The sequence below is a fragment of the Hippopotamus amphibius genome, chromosome 8 (genome assembly GCF_030028045.1).
Source record: "Hippopotamus amphibius kiboko isolate mHipAmp2 chromosome 8, mHipAmp2.hap2, whole genome shotgun sequence".
NCBI lineage: Eukaryota > Metazoa > Chordata > Mammalia > Artiodactyla > Hippopotamidae > Hippopotamus > Hippopotamus amphibius.
This window is the reverse complement of record NC_080193.1, coordinates 76,578,255-76,598,163: the sequence shown is the minus strand read 5'-3', so window position 1 is coordinate 76,598,163 and position 19,909 is coordinate 76,578,255. Positions and strand designations below refer to the sequence as shown.

Below are 19,909 nucleotides of genomic sequence, written 5' to 3'. Positions count from 1 at the left end.
GAGCATGCTCCGTGCTGGGTTGATAGAAGCTGAGAGAAGAGTCCTGTTGTGGTGAAGGAGAGCACTTGAGAGCATGTTGGGAATGGCTTCTCCAAGGGTGGTCCAGGCAGAGCAGTGCAGGGGTTTGGTACTTTCTGGAATGTGCAGGCCTTTGACATGGCCATGTTATAGGAAGGGCTCACAGAGGCAGTGGGAGATGCTGTTGGAAGTGGAACCAGGGCCAATCTTGGAGGACCTTGTTTGCTCTGCCCTGAAATAAGAGTGTTTTCTTGAGTTCAAATTGGTACCATTGAAGCATTTTACATATGGGAGAGATGGGATAGGACTTTCTTTTTAGAAAGATCTCTCTGGAAGCCCTGTGGAAAATGAATTAGAAGGGGCCAGTTAGTGGTAATCCAGGTGAGACCCCTAACTTGAGATCATACAGCTGACAGGAGGCCACAGGTGAGAAAGACACTGAGGAGGTAGAATCAGAACCCAGTAAGGGAGGGGGTGGGCACCTGGATGGATACTCCCAGGTTTCTGACTGGGCAGTGGGGCGGTTCTGGTGCCACCCAGGAGAGTCCTCCCACCTTCGCGGGAGGAAGAGCAGGCATCAGCTGGGGACCCTCTGAGCTGGAGGTGCCCTGGGTCCATCCCGTTAAAGGCCCGGCCTCAGACATCTGGTGCGCCTCTGCTACCCCCCACGGGTTCTCCCTCCACTCACAGTACATACGTGTTCCTGGAAGCGTCAGAAACATGTGTGCCTTTCAAATTACAGTAAGCCGGACTAGAAGCACGACGTAAAGGCTAGTGAGAGAGGCGGTGTGAGTGCACACAGACATTGAGGAGCAACACGTGGCACAGCATGAAAGCCTCTGTCCCCCACCGGGAGCCAGGATGCCAGACAGGGCTTCTCCTGGGCATGGAGCTGGAGGAGAGCAGCTGTCATCAGCTTTCGGCCTCTCCCCTACCCCCTACCTTCTCCCCTCTCTTCCCAGCCGCGCTCTTCTCATTTGTTAAAAAAAAAAAAGAGAGAGTGAATTCACTCCCAGTCCTTTTGAAACCCAACATGTCAGTGATAGATGAGGCAGTATTCTTTAACTTCAAAGGAGAAGAAGTGAGTGAGTGAATGCGGGCCAGGGGAGTTGAAAAGTCCAAGGGAACAGGAGACACATGGGGTGACCCTGCCATCAGGAGGGGTGCCCTCGATCCCACCCCTGCTGGTACCATGCAAAGGCATAGACAATGCCACTTTCCATAAATCATGAAGGATCCTGAATACCCGTTTTTGTCTGTTTTCAGTGGACCTTGGGCATATTGCTTAAGATATGGCCAGCCATTTGTGCTGCGTTCCCAGCTACTCAAAGGCTCGAAGTCAAGTGCTCTTTCGACTATATAATGGAGGCTTTGCATATGGGATATTGGGGGAGATTTTTTTTTCAGGTTTCCATAGCTAGTCATAGTAAAGGTGACCTCGTGGGTAGTGTGGGCCATTGTCACCCTTCACACATCCATCCTTTGAGTGATGCTGAGCTTTGTGGGTTATCCATGCAGCACCTAATTCGATCACACATCTGACCCCTGCCTCTCTTTGGCACTGTCCCCTTCTCTGCTCACTGGGCTGCTGGGGGCCTCTGCACAGACCCTGGCTGTCCTCTGGAGGCATTCTGTGCAAAACAGAGAGCTCCTGGCCGTTTTTCCCGCTCTCAGAATTCTAGGCCCCCTAGTGAATCTGGCCTGGGGAGTGGCTGCTTGTTCTCATGAGGGTGTGCTCATGAAGATGCCTGTTGGAAGCGCCTTTTAAAAGTCCCTGGGTTGTTTCCACCGTGGAGTCTTGGGAAGCGAAGAGAAGAATAACCTGGGGTCATTTAAGGGCTGGCTGGTCATTTCCTTAATTGTCTGTGACCGTTAACAGCCTGATTTTCTATAAAGAAGCACAGAGGCTTCCTTGGCTTGTTATTAATAATAACAAACAGCTAGAATTTATTGAGCACCTGCCATTTGCCAAGTGCTTTCACATTACCTCATTTAATCCTTAAACCTTATACCCATTTTTACAGATGAGGAAACTGAGACTTGGGGTTAAACAACTTGTCAAAAGTCACATAGCTAGAAGTGGCAGAACTAGGATAGAAACATTTCTCATTCTGCTTAATTTTTATCTCTTCTTGTTTTATATTCTTCTACAAGTGTAAACAAGGATCAAATCCTACTCTTAGGATAACTTTGAAGAGCTATCTTAAAATACTTTGTGATTCCATTTGTATAGCATTCTTAAAATGATAGAGCTGAAGAACAGAGCTGTGGTTGGCAGCAGTTTAGGGATGGTGGGGGAGAGGGAAGTGGCCCAAGGGAGATCTTGGTAGTGAAGGAGCAGTTCTATATCCAGGTTGCACTGGCAGTTACATGAATCTACACATGTGACCAAATGACATAGAACTAGACACACATATCATGCCAGTGTATTTCCTGGGTTTGATGTTGTGTTATAATTATGTAAGATGTCACCTTTGGTGGAAATTGGGTAAAGAATAGTGGGGCCTCTCTGTTCTGTCTTTGCTATTTCTGTAAATCTATAATTATCGCAAAACAAAAAGCAGGTTGTTTAATTCACCTGCGTGGGATGCCAGCATTGCACCTGGGAAAAGGCCAGGTCTCGGCTCAGGAGTTGCTTGCTATCAGAAAGCAGTCCACATCACAAAGCTACAGGCGGCCTAGGAGGGGAACACACACTACACTAGAAGAGGGTCCAGGATTTAACCTCTGTCACATGTAATATGAGGCTCTGTTGTCTTGTGGGAAGTATTGAACTGAGAGTCAGGGCCCCTGGGCTCCAGTCCCAGGGCTGCAGTTGCATTACCTGGGCCAAGCTTCCCAACATATATGAGCCTTCATGTCACCAGCTGTAAAGTAGGAATGTTAACAGCACCCACCCTATGGGGTTGTTGAGAGAGCCACTGAGAGAACACAGTTAACGTGCTTATTAGCACAGAAAGATTTGCTGTGCTTATTCATTTTTGTTACCATCGTCGATGTGATTTTATCTGTTCCCAAATTGTACCCTCTGCTTTGTAGTCAGATCAATCTTGTACATATTCACAGAACAGAGCATATTTATTCTTATTTCTCTGGTTTGGGTCATTTATTCTTTCAACAATTATTTCTTGAGTGCCTACTTTGTCAAAGACTCTTGCAGCTACAGTGAAGGATGTGACCCGTGCAGTCTGTGCCCAAAGAGAGCTAAAGTCTTGTTTTTTCCCGTTACCTGGAATCTCCCATCTGTGTCTTTCAAATCCTCGCTGTTCTGCCAGACTCACAGGCCTCATCTGTTCCATGCGGCCACTCTTCCAGATCCTTCTCTGAGCTCCAGAAGTGCTGGAGTCAGTGTGACTTAGTCATCTCTGCCAGCCTAGACTGTCCTTTTCCCCTGTGCTTCCCAGGGTGCCTGGCATGGTGCTGAACAGCATAAGGAGTGTGTTTAGCACATACTTGCCCACAGAATTATAAAGTTCATGGCCAGAAGGAGCCCAAGACAGTATCTCTTCTGAGGCTTTCACTTCACAGATGATGTCATGGACAGAGACCCATGGCCTATGTAACAGAAACTGGCTCTACGGGTCCCCAACACATTTCTTCAGTAGGATATTAATAGATCCTATATTAATCTTAGTTTTTGTTGTTGTTGCTTTTGTTTTATCCTGTTTTTATTCCTGCTGCCCAGTATTTTGACTAGCTGACTGGCATTTCTTCTTTTAGCCTTCTATAAACCCTGAGCGTAACAAGCCCTTGGCTGTAGTTCTGCTCTTCTTACTAACGGACTGTGTGACTGAGCCATGTCAACCAGAGGGCAGGTGTGCTGAATTGGAAAAGCAGAGCCAGCCCACATCTTTCCCTCACTTGCTCTCAGCTGAGTGGGCTCACCTGGCACCTCCAGTCTGCCGGCAGGTCCCTGCCTCTGGGGGCTCACCCGGGCGTCCCGCTCCTCCAATCCAGCTTCTCCACCTGAAGCTGGGTGGGGAGTCTGCGCGGCCTCTCACTGAGGAGACTTTGCCTTAAATTCCAGCTGTTCTTCAGTCAGCTCTTTGCCAGCGAGCCCTGAGAGACGGACACTCCTACATCTGCTGGAATCTGGAGGAGAGAAGTAAATTATTGGAGCCCCCAGCTTCCAACTTGGTGCCCTCTTTATAGACGAAGAAATAGCAAGTGTGGCCCAGTGGGAAGTGCCCAAACCGTAATTAGGTGGCTTTGGGTTCTATTTCCAGGTCTGCCAAGTGTTGATTACTATATCGCCTGACCTTGGGTAGGCAAGTGACTTAACCTCTCTGCACCTCAGTTTCCTCACCTTTAAAATGGCAATGATAGTACCTGTGCACGTGAAGTTCTTGGTGCCGTGTCTGGTTGAATACAGAACCTCTTATTTCTGCTGCTTATTGCAGGGCCCTACATCACCTAGAAGTTCTTTTTTAATAAAGGTTTGTGGAGACCAAAATCAGTAATCGATTGGGATTTCTCTATTGGAGCTTGCAATCTAGTTGGACAGTATGATAGTTAAACAAATATACAGCTGGAGATGTGTTTCCACTTGAGAATAAATGAGAAGAATCAGACCACGATAGAGGCAATTTTCCCATATCCGGACTGTCAGAAGCCAGCCCTCTGCCATGCTCTAGCAGGTCGTTGCGGCCTGTTCCTTTCCCAAGCAGAGATTAACAGACAAGTTGTTGCCGGTGCAGAGGTGCTGGGCAGCCTCCATGTTGAGGCACATCTGCCAACCTGGCAGGGCCTTGGCTTTTCTTTTGAGGAGTGAGCCTCATGTAGGGGCACCGCAGCCTCCTTGCCCGCTGCTTCAGTGGGAAGCAGCCCAGGGGACCTGGTCACCTGAGGATACAGTAGGGCTGCCCTGTGATGGATGAGCCCACAGCAGCACGGCCACCGAGCCGCCACAAGTGCTGGCAGGGCTGCTGAAGCAGCTGGGGGTGCTTTAAAGTGTGTGTCCTCCTGTGGAGTGCCCTCCTGCTGTGTGTCCTGCATACAGAGAAGTGGCTTCCCAAATATCGCTCCAGTTAAGAACTTGAACCCTATTATTGTGGAAATGCCTGGGTTTTAGAGTGATCACATCTGGAACTGTTGAGTCCCACCCAGTCAGCTTGTTCCAGTGTGCCCTCTTTTAAATTTGAACTTGACTCAGTATAAGAAATAACCCTAAGCTTTAGGACATCAGGGACATTTATTGAGTGTTTCCCATAGCCAGGTACTGTTCTAATGTGTTTTCCATCATTTAATTTTCTTAACAACCCTATGAAGTAGGTTGTTATTATTGTCCCCATTTTTGTCCCCATTTTACAGAGGAGGAAACTGAGGTATAAAGAGGTAAGGTAACTTTCCTGGGGTCGTGTAGCTCATAGGAAGTAAAGCCAGGATTTGAAACCAGCCTGAAGTGTCTATACCCTTTACTTCTCTACAGTGTTGCTTTTTGTTTATAGCTATACCCACTCACGAGTGAAATGAGCTCCTTTCTGGTATAGTAAGACCTCTGTCCCAGGCAGGAGGGTCGCAGCAAAAGCATGAACTCTTAAGAGTGCTAGAAAGAAAACTTGTCCAGTGCTATGGGCAGTTATTCTAGAGGGTCCCCAAGGTCCCTGCAGACTGTGAGAGCCTCTGACTGTGCCCTGAATTCCAGCCCAGAGCCCCTAGAGAGATTATACAAAGGTTGGAGGGAAAACAAATTTCTGCTTAATGAAAATGTTCCCCTAAGATTATTGTGAAACTTATTTTTTTAACATTTAACATTGTGTCTAGTTTCTTAAATGATTTTCAACTATGCGAGATTATCCAAGGATTCTCTATTACCAAAGCTGATGTTTCGGTTAGCAAGGCAAATAGAATTTTTTTTCATTTTCCTTGTTGCTGGATTCCAGCCATTTCTAATATCCTCTTCTAACCTCTTGAATTTTTTTGATCTTTGTATTTCATCTTAGCTATAAGCTTCTTTCTGTATTTTCTTTAAAGTTCACAATACCCATATGTTCTTTGGTTTTCACTGTGGTTGGGATAGTACCTATTAGATTGATATATTGTTCAGAAAGGAAAAGGCTAAGACACTAATAATTATTTTGGATGAGAATAGGAACCTCCAGTAACCCCAGGTATGGCCTCCTAGGCGTCCCTTCCGGATTGTTCTGAGCAATCCAGTAAGCAGTGTCAGATCAGTAGGCATTTTGTGACTGGATGGCCGTGGACAGTGATCTTTTGCCAGGAGGTGCTAGTAAACAAGCCCATGCTGCAGGTTGAAGGCTGGCTGCAGGAGCAGGACAGTGGGGCAGATTGGCTGCCCCAGAACCAGAAAGGACCTTAGAATGTTGTCCTGGAATATGTTGTCCAGACATTTGGCCTCGTCTGGGAGGAAGGAAACACAGTGGGCATGGAATCAAGTCATGAACTTCGACAGTTGCTCTTGGCTACATAAGACAGCATTATGCAGGGGAATTCTTCACTGCCACCTCTTTCTCATTAAAACATCTAAAGATGTGAGCACTGGTCCTCTTAAAACCTTCAGAGCTTCTCTTCTGACAGATATAGCAGGGACTTATTATGGATGCTTTCTTCCAGTAAACCTCACATTCATCTGCAAAACAAACCACAGGGATGACCGTACAGGAACTCAGCTCCATTGTACAGGTGGGAAGGCTAAGGCCATCAGAACCCCACAGCACCCTGGAGTCTGGGGAAGAACAGAGACAAGGCCAGAGCTGCTGGCTCCCAGCTTGGGGTTATATAACTCCTTCAACTCCTCAAGTCCTGGAAACTGAGGCCAATTCCCTGGAAGATCATTCTGTTCTCTCCTGTTTTTTCAAGAATAGAGCCAGCTTGATCACTGGCTCTGAGGCTTGTGTGAGAATGTCCCGTTTTCTTTCTTCCATGAACTGAATACTACCGTCATGATCATTGTTTTATCAGGTTGTATTCAAACTTGCCTGGATCTCATATTTTTATGTATGTTTGGCTTACATTTCGAAGAACCTTATTTTATTTATGTATATTCTCATCAGTTTCCAAAAAGGACTTGAGGAGACTTACAACAAAGGAAATAAACAGTAAAATGAATGCATAGAAAGAGAGACAGAAAATCAGAACCAAGGATAAGAGGCAGAAGTAATAGGACATCTATAATTCCTATGACTAGGCATCATACTTTCTGATTTCAGTATCAGAAATACAGAAGTAGCTTCCTGCTTTGTGAAGAAGAGACAGATTACATAAGGTTATTTCTTATAACAAATCTCATTGAAAGTCGAGGGATACTTTTCCTAGCACTAAAAGCAGTTTCTCACCTGAGGCTTGATACCTGGGGCATTAAGTGTTATAGTGGACAGATTTTACATTTCTGGCCAATGAAGAAGGAGGTGTTATAAGGCTGTTTCTTAAAACAAACTTGGGTGAAAGTTGAAATATAAAGCACAGCTTGAGGAAAGCAAGTAAAGTAGTGAGCACGCTCATGTCATCTACAGATGTCACTTCTCTGTAGCCTAACTTGACTCCAGGACGAAGCTTGGACCACCTGCCTGAGTGAGCAGATAACCTGCTACTTAGGCTGCTTCTGACATGTTTCCCTTCTGTCCACTGTGTATCTGATAGAAACTACATGGCAGAGACGCTAAAGTGGGAGGCTCTGGCAGGGGGACGTTCTCCACTGTTTGGGGGCAGGACCACAATCTTTAGAAAGTAGATGGCTAGGCTGCAGAACTAATACATTCTAAATGCCAAGGGACCTGGACAGTCTCTCTCCAAGACGCACTGCCACCTCCATGCATGTGGAGGGGCCATGTGCAGTCCCCACAGTCAGCATGGGCACCGCCCTGTGGAAGCAGCTTTGGGCAACTCCAGTGTCTGAAGAGTGGTTGGCCTGAGCCCTAAAGCTCTGAGCAGAGATGGTTCTGGTCTGGTCATGTCCCAGCACAAGTCACCCTCTTTGGCCATGAAAATCCTTAAGAATGCTCCTGCTGTGAGTGGGTCGAGCACACTGGTTGCACCATCCCTGCCTCTGACTGCATGTGACACATGCAGACTTGCTCACCATGCTTTGTATTCCCCGTTGTCATATTTCTCAGGAATTTGAGAGGCAAAAACGTGGCCCAGTGAGCAGGGAAGGCCCGATCAGGAAAGCTGGGGCAAGGGAACACCTGTTCTGCTAACATAGGCGCTGGGAAGGGGAATGAGCTCTTCTGTGCTGGTCTCATCCGGTGATAAAGGCAGAGGTGCTGCGGGGCCACAGCCAGCAGAGCTCTACTGGCCTGGCCTTGCTGGTGAGCAGTGAAGTGACCCTCAGACAGGCGGGCAGGAGGAGTCGAGGCTCTTCTCTCCCGGGCCTGGCTTGTTGACTGAGGCAGACCCAGGGTGAACCAACCAGGTTGGCCTCTGCAACTCCTGACTAAAGAGCAGCGTTCCCTGTGGGTCGACCACAGCTCTGGAGACAGGCAGCTTTTCTTCTGAGCAAGTAAAACTTCAGCACTGAAGAATCCTTGACCTGTCATTTTTAACCTTAATGAGGATAGAACGAACCTCTGGAACAAGGTGCAATGGAGTCAGGAGAAGTGGCCTTAAGTGAAAACACAGCTGTGAGGTTTACAGACGGCGCTGCAGGGAGGCGTCATCCAGTGGGAGCGGCCAGCCTCGCTATAGACTTTCCAACACTAATGAATCGGGAACTCCATGCTGAACAGGATTTAGTTTGATGGGTCCCTGTGCCAGCAGATGGATGTATTTTTCTTGAAAGACCAAGGTGCCAGAAATCGCCATGATTACGTTACTGGAGCAACGTTCTTTTTTGTGGTTTGTGCCGTTGAGCGTCAGGACTGCAGGATTCTCTTGCTCTTTCTCACTCTTATTTTTTCCAGGTCAGAACCAGAGCTTGGGGTGGGAGGAAAATCCTGCTGAATGAGCAAGTTCTTTCTTAAAAAGCTCTCTCCAAGTCCAAAAAGACTTCAGTGGACTTAGGAGAAAGAAACTTAATACATTGCCATAGAATCGCTGTGCACCAAGCGAAAGCCAAGTCCACAGCATCTTTGTCTTATAAAGAAAGCAGAGAGGAGATGGAAAAAAAGAAATAATGCTTAGGAAGTCCAAACCAAACAACGAAAACTAAAGAAGAAAAACTAAAGATCTCCTCAGAGAATGTGAAGATTTCCTTCTAATAAGATTTTTCGATTGCAAAACCAAGGCTCAGGTAGAAGTAACTTTTCTGTTCTTTTTAAGTATGCCATAAGTGGTGTACCTGAGATATTTGAACTGTGATGGGATTTGCCACTTTCGGCTTAAGGAAGAGTTGGACACCCTGCAAGACCAGTTAACTGTGAGGGGAAGAGTCGGCCATGGAGAGGCTGGAGGCTTCCCAGCATGCTCCTTGACCTGCGTTTGAACCTTGGTCCTAATAGCTAGCAGATTGAAGCAAGCTCGCAGTCCTCCTGGAGAATCCATGTTGGTTTGAACTAGAGCAATGCTGGCCACAGAACCAGCACTCTGCTTTCACCAGCTACCTCTCTCATTACACAGTTCCTGTGAGAGGAACTCGGAGCTGGGTCATGGAGGTCACCCCATTTGGTCACGGAGCAGCCTGCAGAGAGGGAAACTATTCTCTTCTGCCCAGCCTGCGAGTGCTGTCCAGGCTGTGGCCAGAATGAGAGTCAGTTACCCGTCAGAGGTCATCTTGGAGCTGTTGTAGACGAGACAGACAATTCCTAAACTTCTTAACACATCTCTTAGCCTTCCAAGTTTAGGCCAGCGTTTTCAAAAGCACCAAAGGCTCTGAGCTGGTATTACTTAGCTGATGGAGTTTGGTACCAAGTGGCCTGTGTGTATGTTCTCCAGGAACGTGGCTGTTTGGGAAAGCCAGCTGTGCGCCTGAGCAGATTGAAGACCAGTTTGCTCATTAGCCCAGGGGAACATCTAGCAGGCCACCCTCAGCCGCCTTTCCTGTCCCATCCCATTACTCTTTTTCAGTTATTTTTCTGAATGTAATCTGGCCCATTGGCTTTGCTGGGCTGACAAAGTAAGCTCACGTTTCCAGTAACGGTTATATTAAGTGACTCCATGGACCTCTCTGCTGCTTAGCCTGGAGCGTTCATTCTTCCCCTTAGGTTCACCTAAAGGCTCTTCCTCAAGCAATGTCTAAGAACTCTGAGGAAGCCTTCTTTAGTCCTGAGTCGGTCATTCTTATTGCTCACCTGCTGTCACCAGCTGGGAGGATAGCTCTGTTGCCTCCCTTGCCACCCTCTCCCACCCTAGACCCAGAGGGGCTGACGGAGGATCTTTTGCAGGCCCAGCAACCCCAACAGAGCCTGTACTCCCCGTTCCCACGGCCTGTGGGGAAGGCCTCTAGCCCCTTCCACTCACCCCAGCTCCATCAGCTCACCCACAATGCCGGTTTCCCTGGGATCCACCCTGAGGTAGGAGTGCTAGGTCAGAAGGGGTCCCAGCAAGAGTCTCACACTCTAGCTGCCCAGGGCCTGCCCTCCTCTGTGATCTAGCTGAGCCCCTGAAAGCAGAAGGCTCTTCTCTTTCCTGCTTGAGAGAGATTGGCTTGTCCTTTGTCCAGAGGAAAGCCTCATCTCTAACTAGGCCCATTTAAAAGCCTCCTTCCTCTGCTGGTGGAGGCTGACAGAGCAGCCTTGTTACTGCCTCGTGGACCCTCTGCTGCCTTCCCTGCTAACCCAGTACCAGGAATGTTGTACAGTTGGAAACTGTCCTCCCACGGAGAAAGTCGACTCATAGCGGGCTCTTCTGCTTGACATGGCAGCTGCCTCTGGAAAAGGAAAGCCGGACTTTGTGAAGTCTCAGAGTAGCTGTCATCCTTGCAGGCCACTGTTTCATAGATGGACCCCTGCATGCCTTGAATGGAGCCAGCACTGGCACAGATGGCAGCCTATAGGCCTGCCTGTTTCTTTGCCACACTAGGCTCATGGGATATAGTCAGTAAATATTGTTGAGTGAAGGACTGCATGTCTCATAAAAGGCACTGGCAAGTTGGGAGCCCCTGGGCACCGAGAGGATTTGAGCCACTGCTTGTAGTCTGGTGGCACAGTGACTGGGGTGGGGGGCACACATGTCCAGCAGAATCTCTTCACAGAAGCAAGAGGAGTTACAAACTCTGATGAAATTGGGTAACTTCAGGAGCCTGCAGGGGACGTGATTCTGTGTCTGTAAATTAAATGACTGAAGCAGTTAGTTGCTGACAGGTAAACAAGATGCTCTAAATCTCTACTCTGCAATTCAGCCTAGCGACATGCTTTGGGCACCTGCTATGGACAGAGATAAGGGCACTGAGTGTCCAGGGTACCTGGTGAAGCTACCCACCCTGAACCATTGGACTCACTGGGGAGAGCAGCCCTACCTCCAGTTACCAGAGGAGCGAATAATAAGAAACCCACTTTGACAGAGAGAATCTCAAAGGGTATGTGGGATCTTGCTGAGAGAGACAGGAAGGGCTTCCCCAGAAGCAGTTGTGGCACAAGGAAGGACCCAGCAGTCCAGACTCAGAGCGAGCTGTGCCCTGTAGGAGGAGCACGGAGCTTTGCAGCAGGAGGAGGCCAGGGCACTCTTCCCTGTCTGGCCGACTCGTGTTTCTCCTTTAAGACTCCCATCCTCTGCCCTGAGGTCCTCCCTGGTTGGCACACCCTCCTCGGCACTTGCCACCCCAGCCGTCCCTTGGTCACAGTCCGTATTTGCTCATGCGGGCAACCAACCCCCAGAGGGCCTGGACTGGGCTTAATTCATTTCTGTATTTCCGACATATAGGCAGCAGGAAGCCATCAAAGGTCCTCGCAGAGGGAAGTGTCATCAGGCTTGTGTTTAGAAGGATGACTCAGCTGTGTTGTGGTGAGTGGATTAGAGAGAGCAGAGCCAGGGGAGTGGAGTGTGTCGGTGTCCTCGGGAGCAATTACAGAAGAGCAGCCAAGGCCCGGAAGGCTGGCACAGACTAGGCACGGCTCTGTCGAGGCCCTGGCTCTGCTCTTCTGCAGGGCTTTTGTGAGTTGGCTTCATTCTCAGGCTGGTAGCAAGCAAGTTGCAGCAGCTCTGGCCCTCATGCCCAGAAGCACCCAGCAAACATTGGCCTCTGCTGGATCACATGTCCATTCCTGAACCATTTCCTAGAGCCAGGAAGTGCAGTGCACTGACTGGCTTGGGTTCCCGATCAGTTACTGAGAGGTGTATGAGGTTACCTTAGAATTGCCATGCCCAGCCCTGGAGATTGGATCTGCTTCCCCCTGAACCCTCTGGCCTGGGGTGGGAGGGCATATAGCTGAATGAAACTAGAGTACTGTTGGGAAGGAGGAAATGACTGCTGGACATGCACTTAACGTCTGCTGTAAGGACCAGTTGGACTGATTCATTCACGTATTGAACTGTGCACATAGTAGGTGCCTACACCCACTCCCAACATACCTGCACACCTGCAGGGACATGCTTTGTGGATTGGCTTATCTAGGAAAGAGCGTATCCCCCTGAGTGAAGGAGGGTGATATGCTCCCCCAACACCCCCCCAACCTCTGACTCTCCATTTCTTGACTTCTCCTTGACTCTTGTGATGGACTGTTACATCTCCAAGATCAGATATGGCCTACTCTCTGAGCACGGCCTCCAGCCCCTCCCACTCCCTCACCTGGCCACTCCCACAGATCCTCCCCTTGACCTCATGGACAGCTCAGAGGCCCGTGTAGCCCAGTGGTTAGCAACATGGACCACACTTCACTTCTGCCACTTACTTGCTAATTTACTTAAACTCCGCTGTAACATAAGGATAGGAACCAACCTTGCAGGGCTGTTGGGAGGATTAAATAAAGTCACGCATGAGTGGTGCCTAGGACACAAGATGTACTCAAAAAACATTAGCTCCGTCTAAGACATCTTTCACCAGACTCTTCTGTTTTCTTCCAATCAGTCCCTTCCATTTTTATTTCCTCCCTGTTCCCCCATAGAGGCCCTGATCCATCTGCTGCCAGTATTGTACCTCTTCTCCCTCCATCCCTCAAACCTACTCTTCCCTCAGACCTTTCTGACAAGTGCTCAGCTCTGTACCAACCTAACTTTCTTCATGCTGATGTCTAGGTTGCTAGAAAAAAATCAGCTGGACAGATGGTTGCTATGGTAACCTCAGATCCCGTGGCCTCCACTAGACCCTCAGTGCCCCCTGGCAATCCTCATGCTCCTCCCTGGTGAGCTGTTTTTTCCTATTCTTCAAAGAAGCAATTTCAAACTTTCATCATATTTCTCCAACTTCCATCCCTTCCCTCACCAAATCCTCCATTCTTTGCAGATAATTTGTCCTCCTACTTCTTAGAAAAGAACAATAATCAGGCTGGAACATTCCCAGTCACCATCATTCCTCCATCTCCCCTACAAAATCCATAGATAGATCTTCATCCCCACCCTGCCTTCCCTACTGCTGCAGTGGAGAAAGAGTCTTCCACTTGTGTGCTAGATTCCAATCCCTCCTGTCATCTCAGACACCTCGACTCTTCACTTATCTCTCTCCTGTGTCTTCAACCCCTCCCTCTATAGTGCCTTCTATCAGCACTTAAACAAGTCTCTGTCATCTTACAGTACACTCTCCTTCAATCCCACGTCCTATTATCTGATCCCATTCCATTCCATTCATCTTGGCTCTTCCCTACCACTCTCTAATTTGCAAAAAGTTAACACTCATGATCCCCATGTCCTCACGTTCTACTCATTTTTCAGTCCATCACATCCTGATCTCCGCTCCCACCACTCTCCTGAGAGTTCTCGTTGCTAAAGCAAACGGATTCTTTGTTTGGATGCTTGTTCCTCTCTTACTTGACCTCTTAGAAGGAGCTGATGCTGCTGACTACTCCCTTCTTAAGACATGTTCCCGCCTTGGCTCCTGTAGCATCATAACTCAAAACTCCATGGCTAAACATAGGAAGAACACTCTTCGACGTAAATAACAGCAAGATCTTTTGATCCACCCCCTAGAGTAATGGAAATAAAAACAAAAATAAACAAGTGGGACCTAATGAAACTTCAAAGCTTCTGCACAGCAAAGGAAGCTATAAGCAAGACGAAAAGACAACCCTCAGAGTGGGAGAAAATATTTGCAAATGAATCAACAAACAAAGGATTAATCTCCAAAATATATAAGCAGTTCATCCAGCTCAATATCAAAAAGACAAACAACGCAATCAAAAAATGAGCAGAAAACCTAAATAGGCATTTCTCCAAAGAAGACATACGGATGGCCAAGAGGCACATGAAAAGCTGCTCAACATCACTAATTATTAGAGAAATGCAAATCAAAACTACAATGAGGTATCACCTCACACCGGTTAGAATGGGCATCATCAGGAAATCGACAAACAGTAAATGCTGGAGAGGGTGTGGAGAAAAGGGAACGCTCTTGCACTGTTAGTGGGAATGTAAATTGATACAGCCACTATGGAGAACAGTGTGGAGGCTCCTTGCAAAACTAAAAGTAGAGTTACCATAGGACCCAGCAATCCCACTGCTGGGCATATACCCAGTGAACACCATAATTCAAAAAGACACACCCACTCCAATGTTCACTGCAGCACTATTTACAATAGCCAGGACATGGAAGCAACCTAAATGTCCATCAACAGATGAATGGAGAAAAAAGGTGTGGTACATATATACAATGGAATATTACTCAGCTGTAAAAAGCAATGAAACTGGGACATTTGTAGAGACATGGATGGACCTAGAGACTGTCATACAGAGTGAAGTGAGTCAGAAAGAGAAAATCAAATATCGTATATTAACACATTTATGTGGACTATAGAAAAATGGTACAAATCAACTAGTTTGCAAGGCGGAAATAGAGACACAGATGTAGAGAACAAACATATGGCCACCAAGGGGGGAAAGCGGGGAGGGTTGGGGGGGAATGAATTGGGAGATTGGGATACCAAATTGTACACTCTAAATATATGCAGTTTATTGTCTGTTAACTGTATCTCAATAAAAGTTCTTAAAAAAAAAAAAAAAAACCTCCATGGCTACCCCTTCTCAGTCTCCATCGTCCAGCTCTTAAATATAGCTGTTCTATCAAAAAAACCTCATTTTTACTCAACATACTCTCTTGGGACAATCTCATCCACTCCAGTGACTTCAGTTGTCATCTTACTTCACATCCAGATGTTCCCAAGCTTGTACCTCCAGCTTACAGTCTTACTTATAAAATTCAGAATTGTTTATACAGCTGCCTACTGGTCATCTCCACTAAAATACCTCTCAGGCACCTTAAAATCTCCCTCCCTCCCCTGCTGTTCCTCCTTATCACAGGAAGCATCTACCCTGCTGTCCAAGGCAAAGAACCTAGGACAGTATCTTTGACTCCTCCCTCTCTCACAGAGTTTATATCCAGGCCATCACCAAGTCCTATAATTTTGGTAAGGTGGAAAGAACATAGATTCTGGTTGAAATTCTAATCATGGTTTGGACAAATTACTTCACCTTTTTCCGCCTCAAGTTCCTCACGTGTAAAAAAGAAGTAGTAATACCGAATTCAAATGGTTGCGGTCATGGAGGAATTCCCTGGCAGTCCAGTGGTTAGGACTCCATGCTTTCACGGCCTGAGGCCTGGTTCAGTCCCTGGCCAGGGAACTAAGAGCCCGCAAGCTGTGCAGCATGGCCCCCCCAAAACCCAAAAACATAAACAAAACAAAAAACCAAGTGGTTGTGGTCGGATAAAGGAAAGCCTTTACTTGGTAGGCATTCAATAAATATGAGTTCTCCATTCAATAAATAAGTGCTCTTCTGTCCCCATTTCCTCTCTCCCTGTCCCCATCACCACCTCTACTCACCTTATTGTTGAATGAGTGTGCATATAGTTTCTTGACCTTAAGAATCCCCCAGAAACGAAGTTTTTCGTAATTCCTCCACGACTAAGGACAACAGCTTATATCTCATGCTTCTCATAAAGACTGTGGAAAATGCAAAGAAAGTAAAGCAATCACTGTTGCCATTTTGATATCGTTCCTTCCATTCTTCTATGCATTCTCTTTTCTTTTTCTATGTAGTTTTTTTTAATATAATCAAGTATGCATCCTGCTTTTCATCTAACCCAAATATTTTCCCAGGTTAATAAAAATTCTTCATAAACAGTTTAACAGCTGCATGCTATTCTGCATGTGACTGTAGAATGTTTTATTTAACCATTTTACTATTGCTGTTTTTTTTAGACTCTTTCCAATAAATAATACTGAGATGAACAGTTTTGCAAAAAAAAACAAATAACAAAAAAACAAAAAACCACTTTTCCTAAGCCATTTTTCTAAGCCATAATTCATAACTTGAATCACTGAATTGAAGGATTTGAAAATTTCTAAGCAGTGCAGTCTTTGAAATGGACTAAATGAATATAGGCTTTACCTTAGCTACAAAGAGAGAAGTAAAGAAAAAAGGGTTGTAATTAACAGATATTTTAAAATAATTATTTTCTGTTTTACTGAAAGAGGGCTGGGAAGATCCAAGCAATGCTCTGTGGGGAAAACATGCCTTTCGCTTGAAGTTCCTGGCTCCACAATGGTAAAGAAAGGGCTTGTTTCTGTTTTTGTATTTTCATCTGGGTCAGTGAGAGGACAGGCCATTCCTACAAGCTCGTTTCCACCTGAGGAAGAGAAAAATCATCCAATATCTAATGATGTAGATCATTAGTTGTGTTAACAGCCTTGCAGTTAAAAAAAAATTATAATAATGTATCCTCCTAATGTGCAGTTAATTTTAATTAAAATTTCTCTGATGATTTTACTTTTTAATTTTTTGTTTGTTTGGCCTCGCCCTGCGGCTTGCAGGATCTTAGTTCCCCAACCAGGTATTGAACCTGGGCCACCAAAGTGAAGCACAGAGTCCCTGGACCTCCAGGGAATTCCCTCCCTGGTGATTTTTAAACCCCGTGAATTTGTAAATCTAGTAAATGGCCCTGCATTTGGAGATGTTAGAGCTGCCATAGCCAGCTGGGCTTTAGCAGGACACACACAACTCTCTGAGCTCTGGCTTCCCAGCAACACCTGAGCACTCCCCTTGGAATCCTTGTTCTTCATCTTCCCTAATCAGAAAAAGCTAATGAGCGCCTCAGAGTTAACGTGTCCAGGACTTCCCTGGCAGTCCAGTGATTAAGACTCCGCTCCCATTGCAGGGCTGCAGGGGGCACGGGTTCAATCCCTGGTTGGGATACTAAAATGCCGCATGTCATATGGCACAGCAAAAAAAAAAAAAAAAAAAAAAGTAACCTGTCCAAAACCAGACTTCTGACTTCTACCCATCCCCACATTCAGTCTTCTTGCTTAGCACTGGAACTGCCACCTGCTTGGTTGTTAAATGAAAACTTTGAACCATCCTTGATTTCTTCTTTTCTATCCTCGCCACTCTCCACACCAAATCCTTCATCATACTCTATCGATTCTACTTCTAAAAAATTTACTTGAGATCTCAATTGTCCGCTTCTCTCCATCTTGCCCACCTGCCCTCTTATCCCAGCCCCCATCACTGCTCACCTGCACTACTCAGTAGCCTCCCATGGGGCTCCTACTTCTGCTCTCTCCCGTACAGTCTGTTCTCTATACAGTAGCCAGAGGGATCCTGCTAAAGCTTAACTTTGGTCATGTCATGCACCCCTTCCTTAAACCATGTCAAAGGCTTTCCTTTGCTAGTAAAGTAAAGGCCAAAAACTCTAATGTGTCTGTGAAGGTCCTGTGTACCCTGCCCTGGCCTTCCTTTCCAGCATCATTGCCCAGCATTTCCTCTGTATCCATTCTTCAGTTCCTGCAGCTCCTGTACCAAGGACTCTATACATGTTATGCTCCCTGACGGGGAGGGCCCTCTTCTCTCCCCATCCATCCTTCCATGGTCTCCTTCTTCGCACTTTCCCAGTCTAGGTCAGGTTATTTACTTCTTTAGAAACATGGGACAAAAAGACAGTCTCTTCAATAAGTGGTGCTGGGAAAACTGGACAGCTACATGTAAGAAGAATGAAATTAGAACACTCCCTAACACCATACACAAAAATAAACTCCAAATGGATTAAAGACCTAAATGTAAGGCCAGACACTATAAAACTCTTAGAGGAAAACATAGGAAGAACACTCTTTGACATAAATCACAGCAAGATCTTTTTTGACCCACCTCCTAGAGTAATGGAAATAAAAACAAAAATAAACAAGTGGGACCTAATGAAACTTAAAAGCTTTTGCACAGCAAAGGAAATTATAAATAAGACAAAAAGACAATCCTCAGAATGGGAGAAAATATTTGTGAATGAATCAACAAACAAAGGATTATTCTCCAAAATATATAAACAGTTCATCCAGCTCAATATCAAAAAGACAAACAACGCAATCAAAAAATGAGCAGAAGACCTAAACAGGCATTTCTCCAAAGAGGACATATGGATGGCCAAGAGGCACATGAAAAGCTCCTCAACATCACTAATTATTAGAGAAATGCAAATCAAAACTACAATGAGGTATCACCTCACACCGGTTAGAATGGGCATCATCAGGAAATCGACAAACAGTAAATGCTGGAGAGGGTGTGGAGAAAAGGGAACCCTCCTACACTGTTGGTGGGAATGTAAATTGATACAGCCACTATGGAGAAAAGTATGAAGGTTCCTTAAAAAACTAAAAATAGAATTACCATATGAGCCAGCAATCCCACTATTGGGCATATACCCAGAGAAAACCATAATTCAAAAGGACGCGTGCACCCCAGTGTTCACTGCAGCACTATTTACAATAGCCAGGACATGGAAGCAACCTAAATGTCCATCGACAGATGAATGGAGAAAAAAGATGTGGTACATATATACAGTGGAATATTACTCAATTGTAAAAAGCAATGAAACTGGGACATTTTTATTGGGACATTTTTAGAGACATGGATGGACCTAGAGACTGTCATACCGAGTGAAGTGAGTCAGAAAGAGAAAATCAAATATCGTATATTAACACATTTATGTGGACTATAGAAAAATGATACAGATCAACCGGTTTGCAAGGCGGAAATAGAGACACAGATGTAGAGAACAAACATATGGACACCAAGGGGGGAAAACAGGGGGGTTGGGGTGGGATGAACTGAGAGACTGGGAGTGCCATATATACATCAATATGTATAAAACAGATGACTAATACGAAAAAAATACCAAATTGTACACTTTAAATATATGCAGTTTATTGTATGTCAGTTATATCTCAATAAAACTCTTATTAAAGGAAAAAAATAGAAACGGGAGGTTTTTTCTTTCTTCAGAGAACTATTTTAAAGTTTCAAATACATAAAAAAAAGGTTTTTGCATTCATCAGCATGATTATGTGATTGATGTCTGTCTCCCCTACTAGACCATAAGATCCTCTCTGCTACTGTTCACTGTTCTTTCCCATCAGCTAGCTCAGTGTCTGGCACAAAGTAGGTGCTTAATAAAAAATCGCTTGCACCTGAATGAAGAAGGTGAGTCCTGATAACAGTCCTCCTTGGCAACAGTGTCCCTGTAGGATGCGGGTTCTTCCCAGTGGGGGCAGGCCCAGGTTCTCCACAACACATCTTCTTGAGGGAGTATGATTTCGCTTGTTTTCTTGTTGCTGCTGTTGTCGTTTTTTTCATTTCCTCTGTCAAAATGAGTAGAGCATGCTACCTGAACTTGTGTTTCTCTTCTCTCCTTATTCAGCTGAAGCTTGCTTTCACCCTGGACCATGAGACTGGATTGCCTCAAGGATGTCACATCTATGAGTACCGCGACAGCAACAAGTAAGTCAGTCTGTGGGAAAGAGGGTCACCTCACCATGTTCTGCAGAGGTAGCCCCCATAGGCTTCCTTACACTGGGCTTCCCTGACGAAGGGATTGTCAGGAAGGGAATCACACTTTTTGCGACCATACTAGAAAATAACTGGCACA

The 19,909-nt window shown here is 46.0% G+C and overlaps 1 protein-coding gene across 9 annotated transcripts in view; it reads left to right on the top strand.

Moving 5' to 3' along the window:
- The window catches only part of LOC130859023 (DIS3-like exonuclease 2), a 386,474-nt gene that overhangs the window by 324,214 nt on the left and 42,351 nt on the right, over positions 1–19,909 (top strand). For all 9 annotated transcript variants that reach the window (XR_009055151.1, XM_057746243.1, XM_057746244.1 and 6 more), the window contains one exon: positions 19,682–19,761. Coding sequence is in view for 8 of the 9 variants with exons in the window: in XM_057746243.1 (XP_057602226.1) it covers positions 19,682–19,761 (80 nt within the window). In the remaining variant the exon portion in view is untranslated. The remainder of the gene's footprint in view (positions 1–19,681; positions 19,762–19,909) is intronic.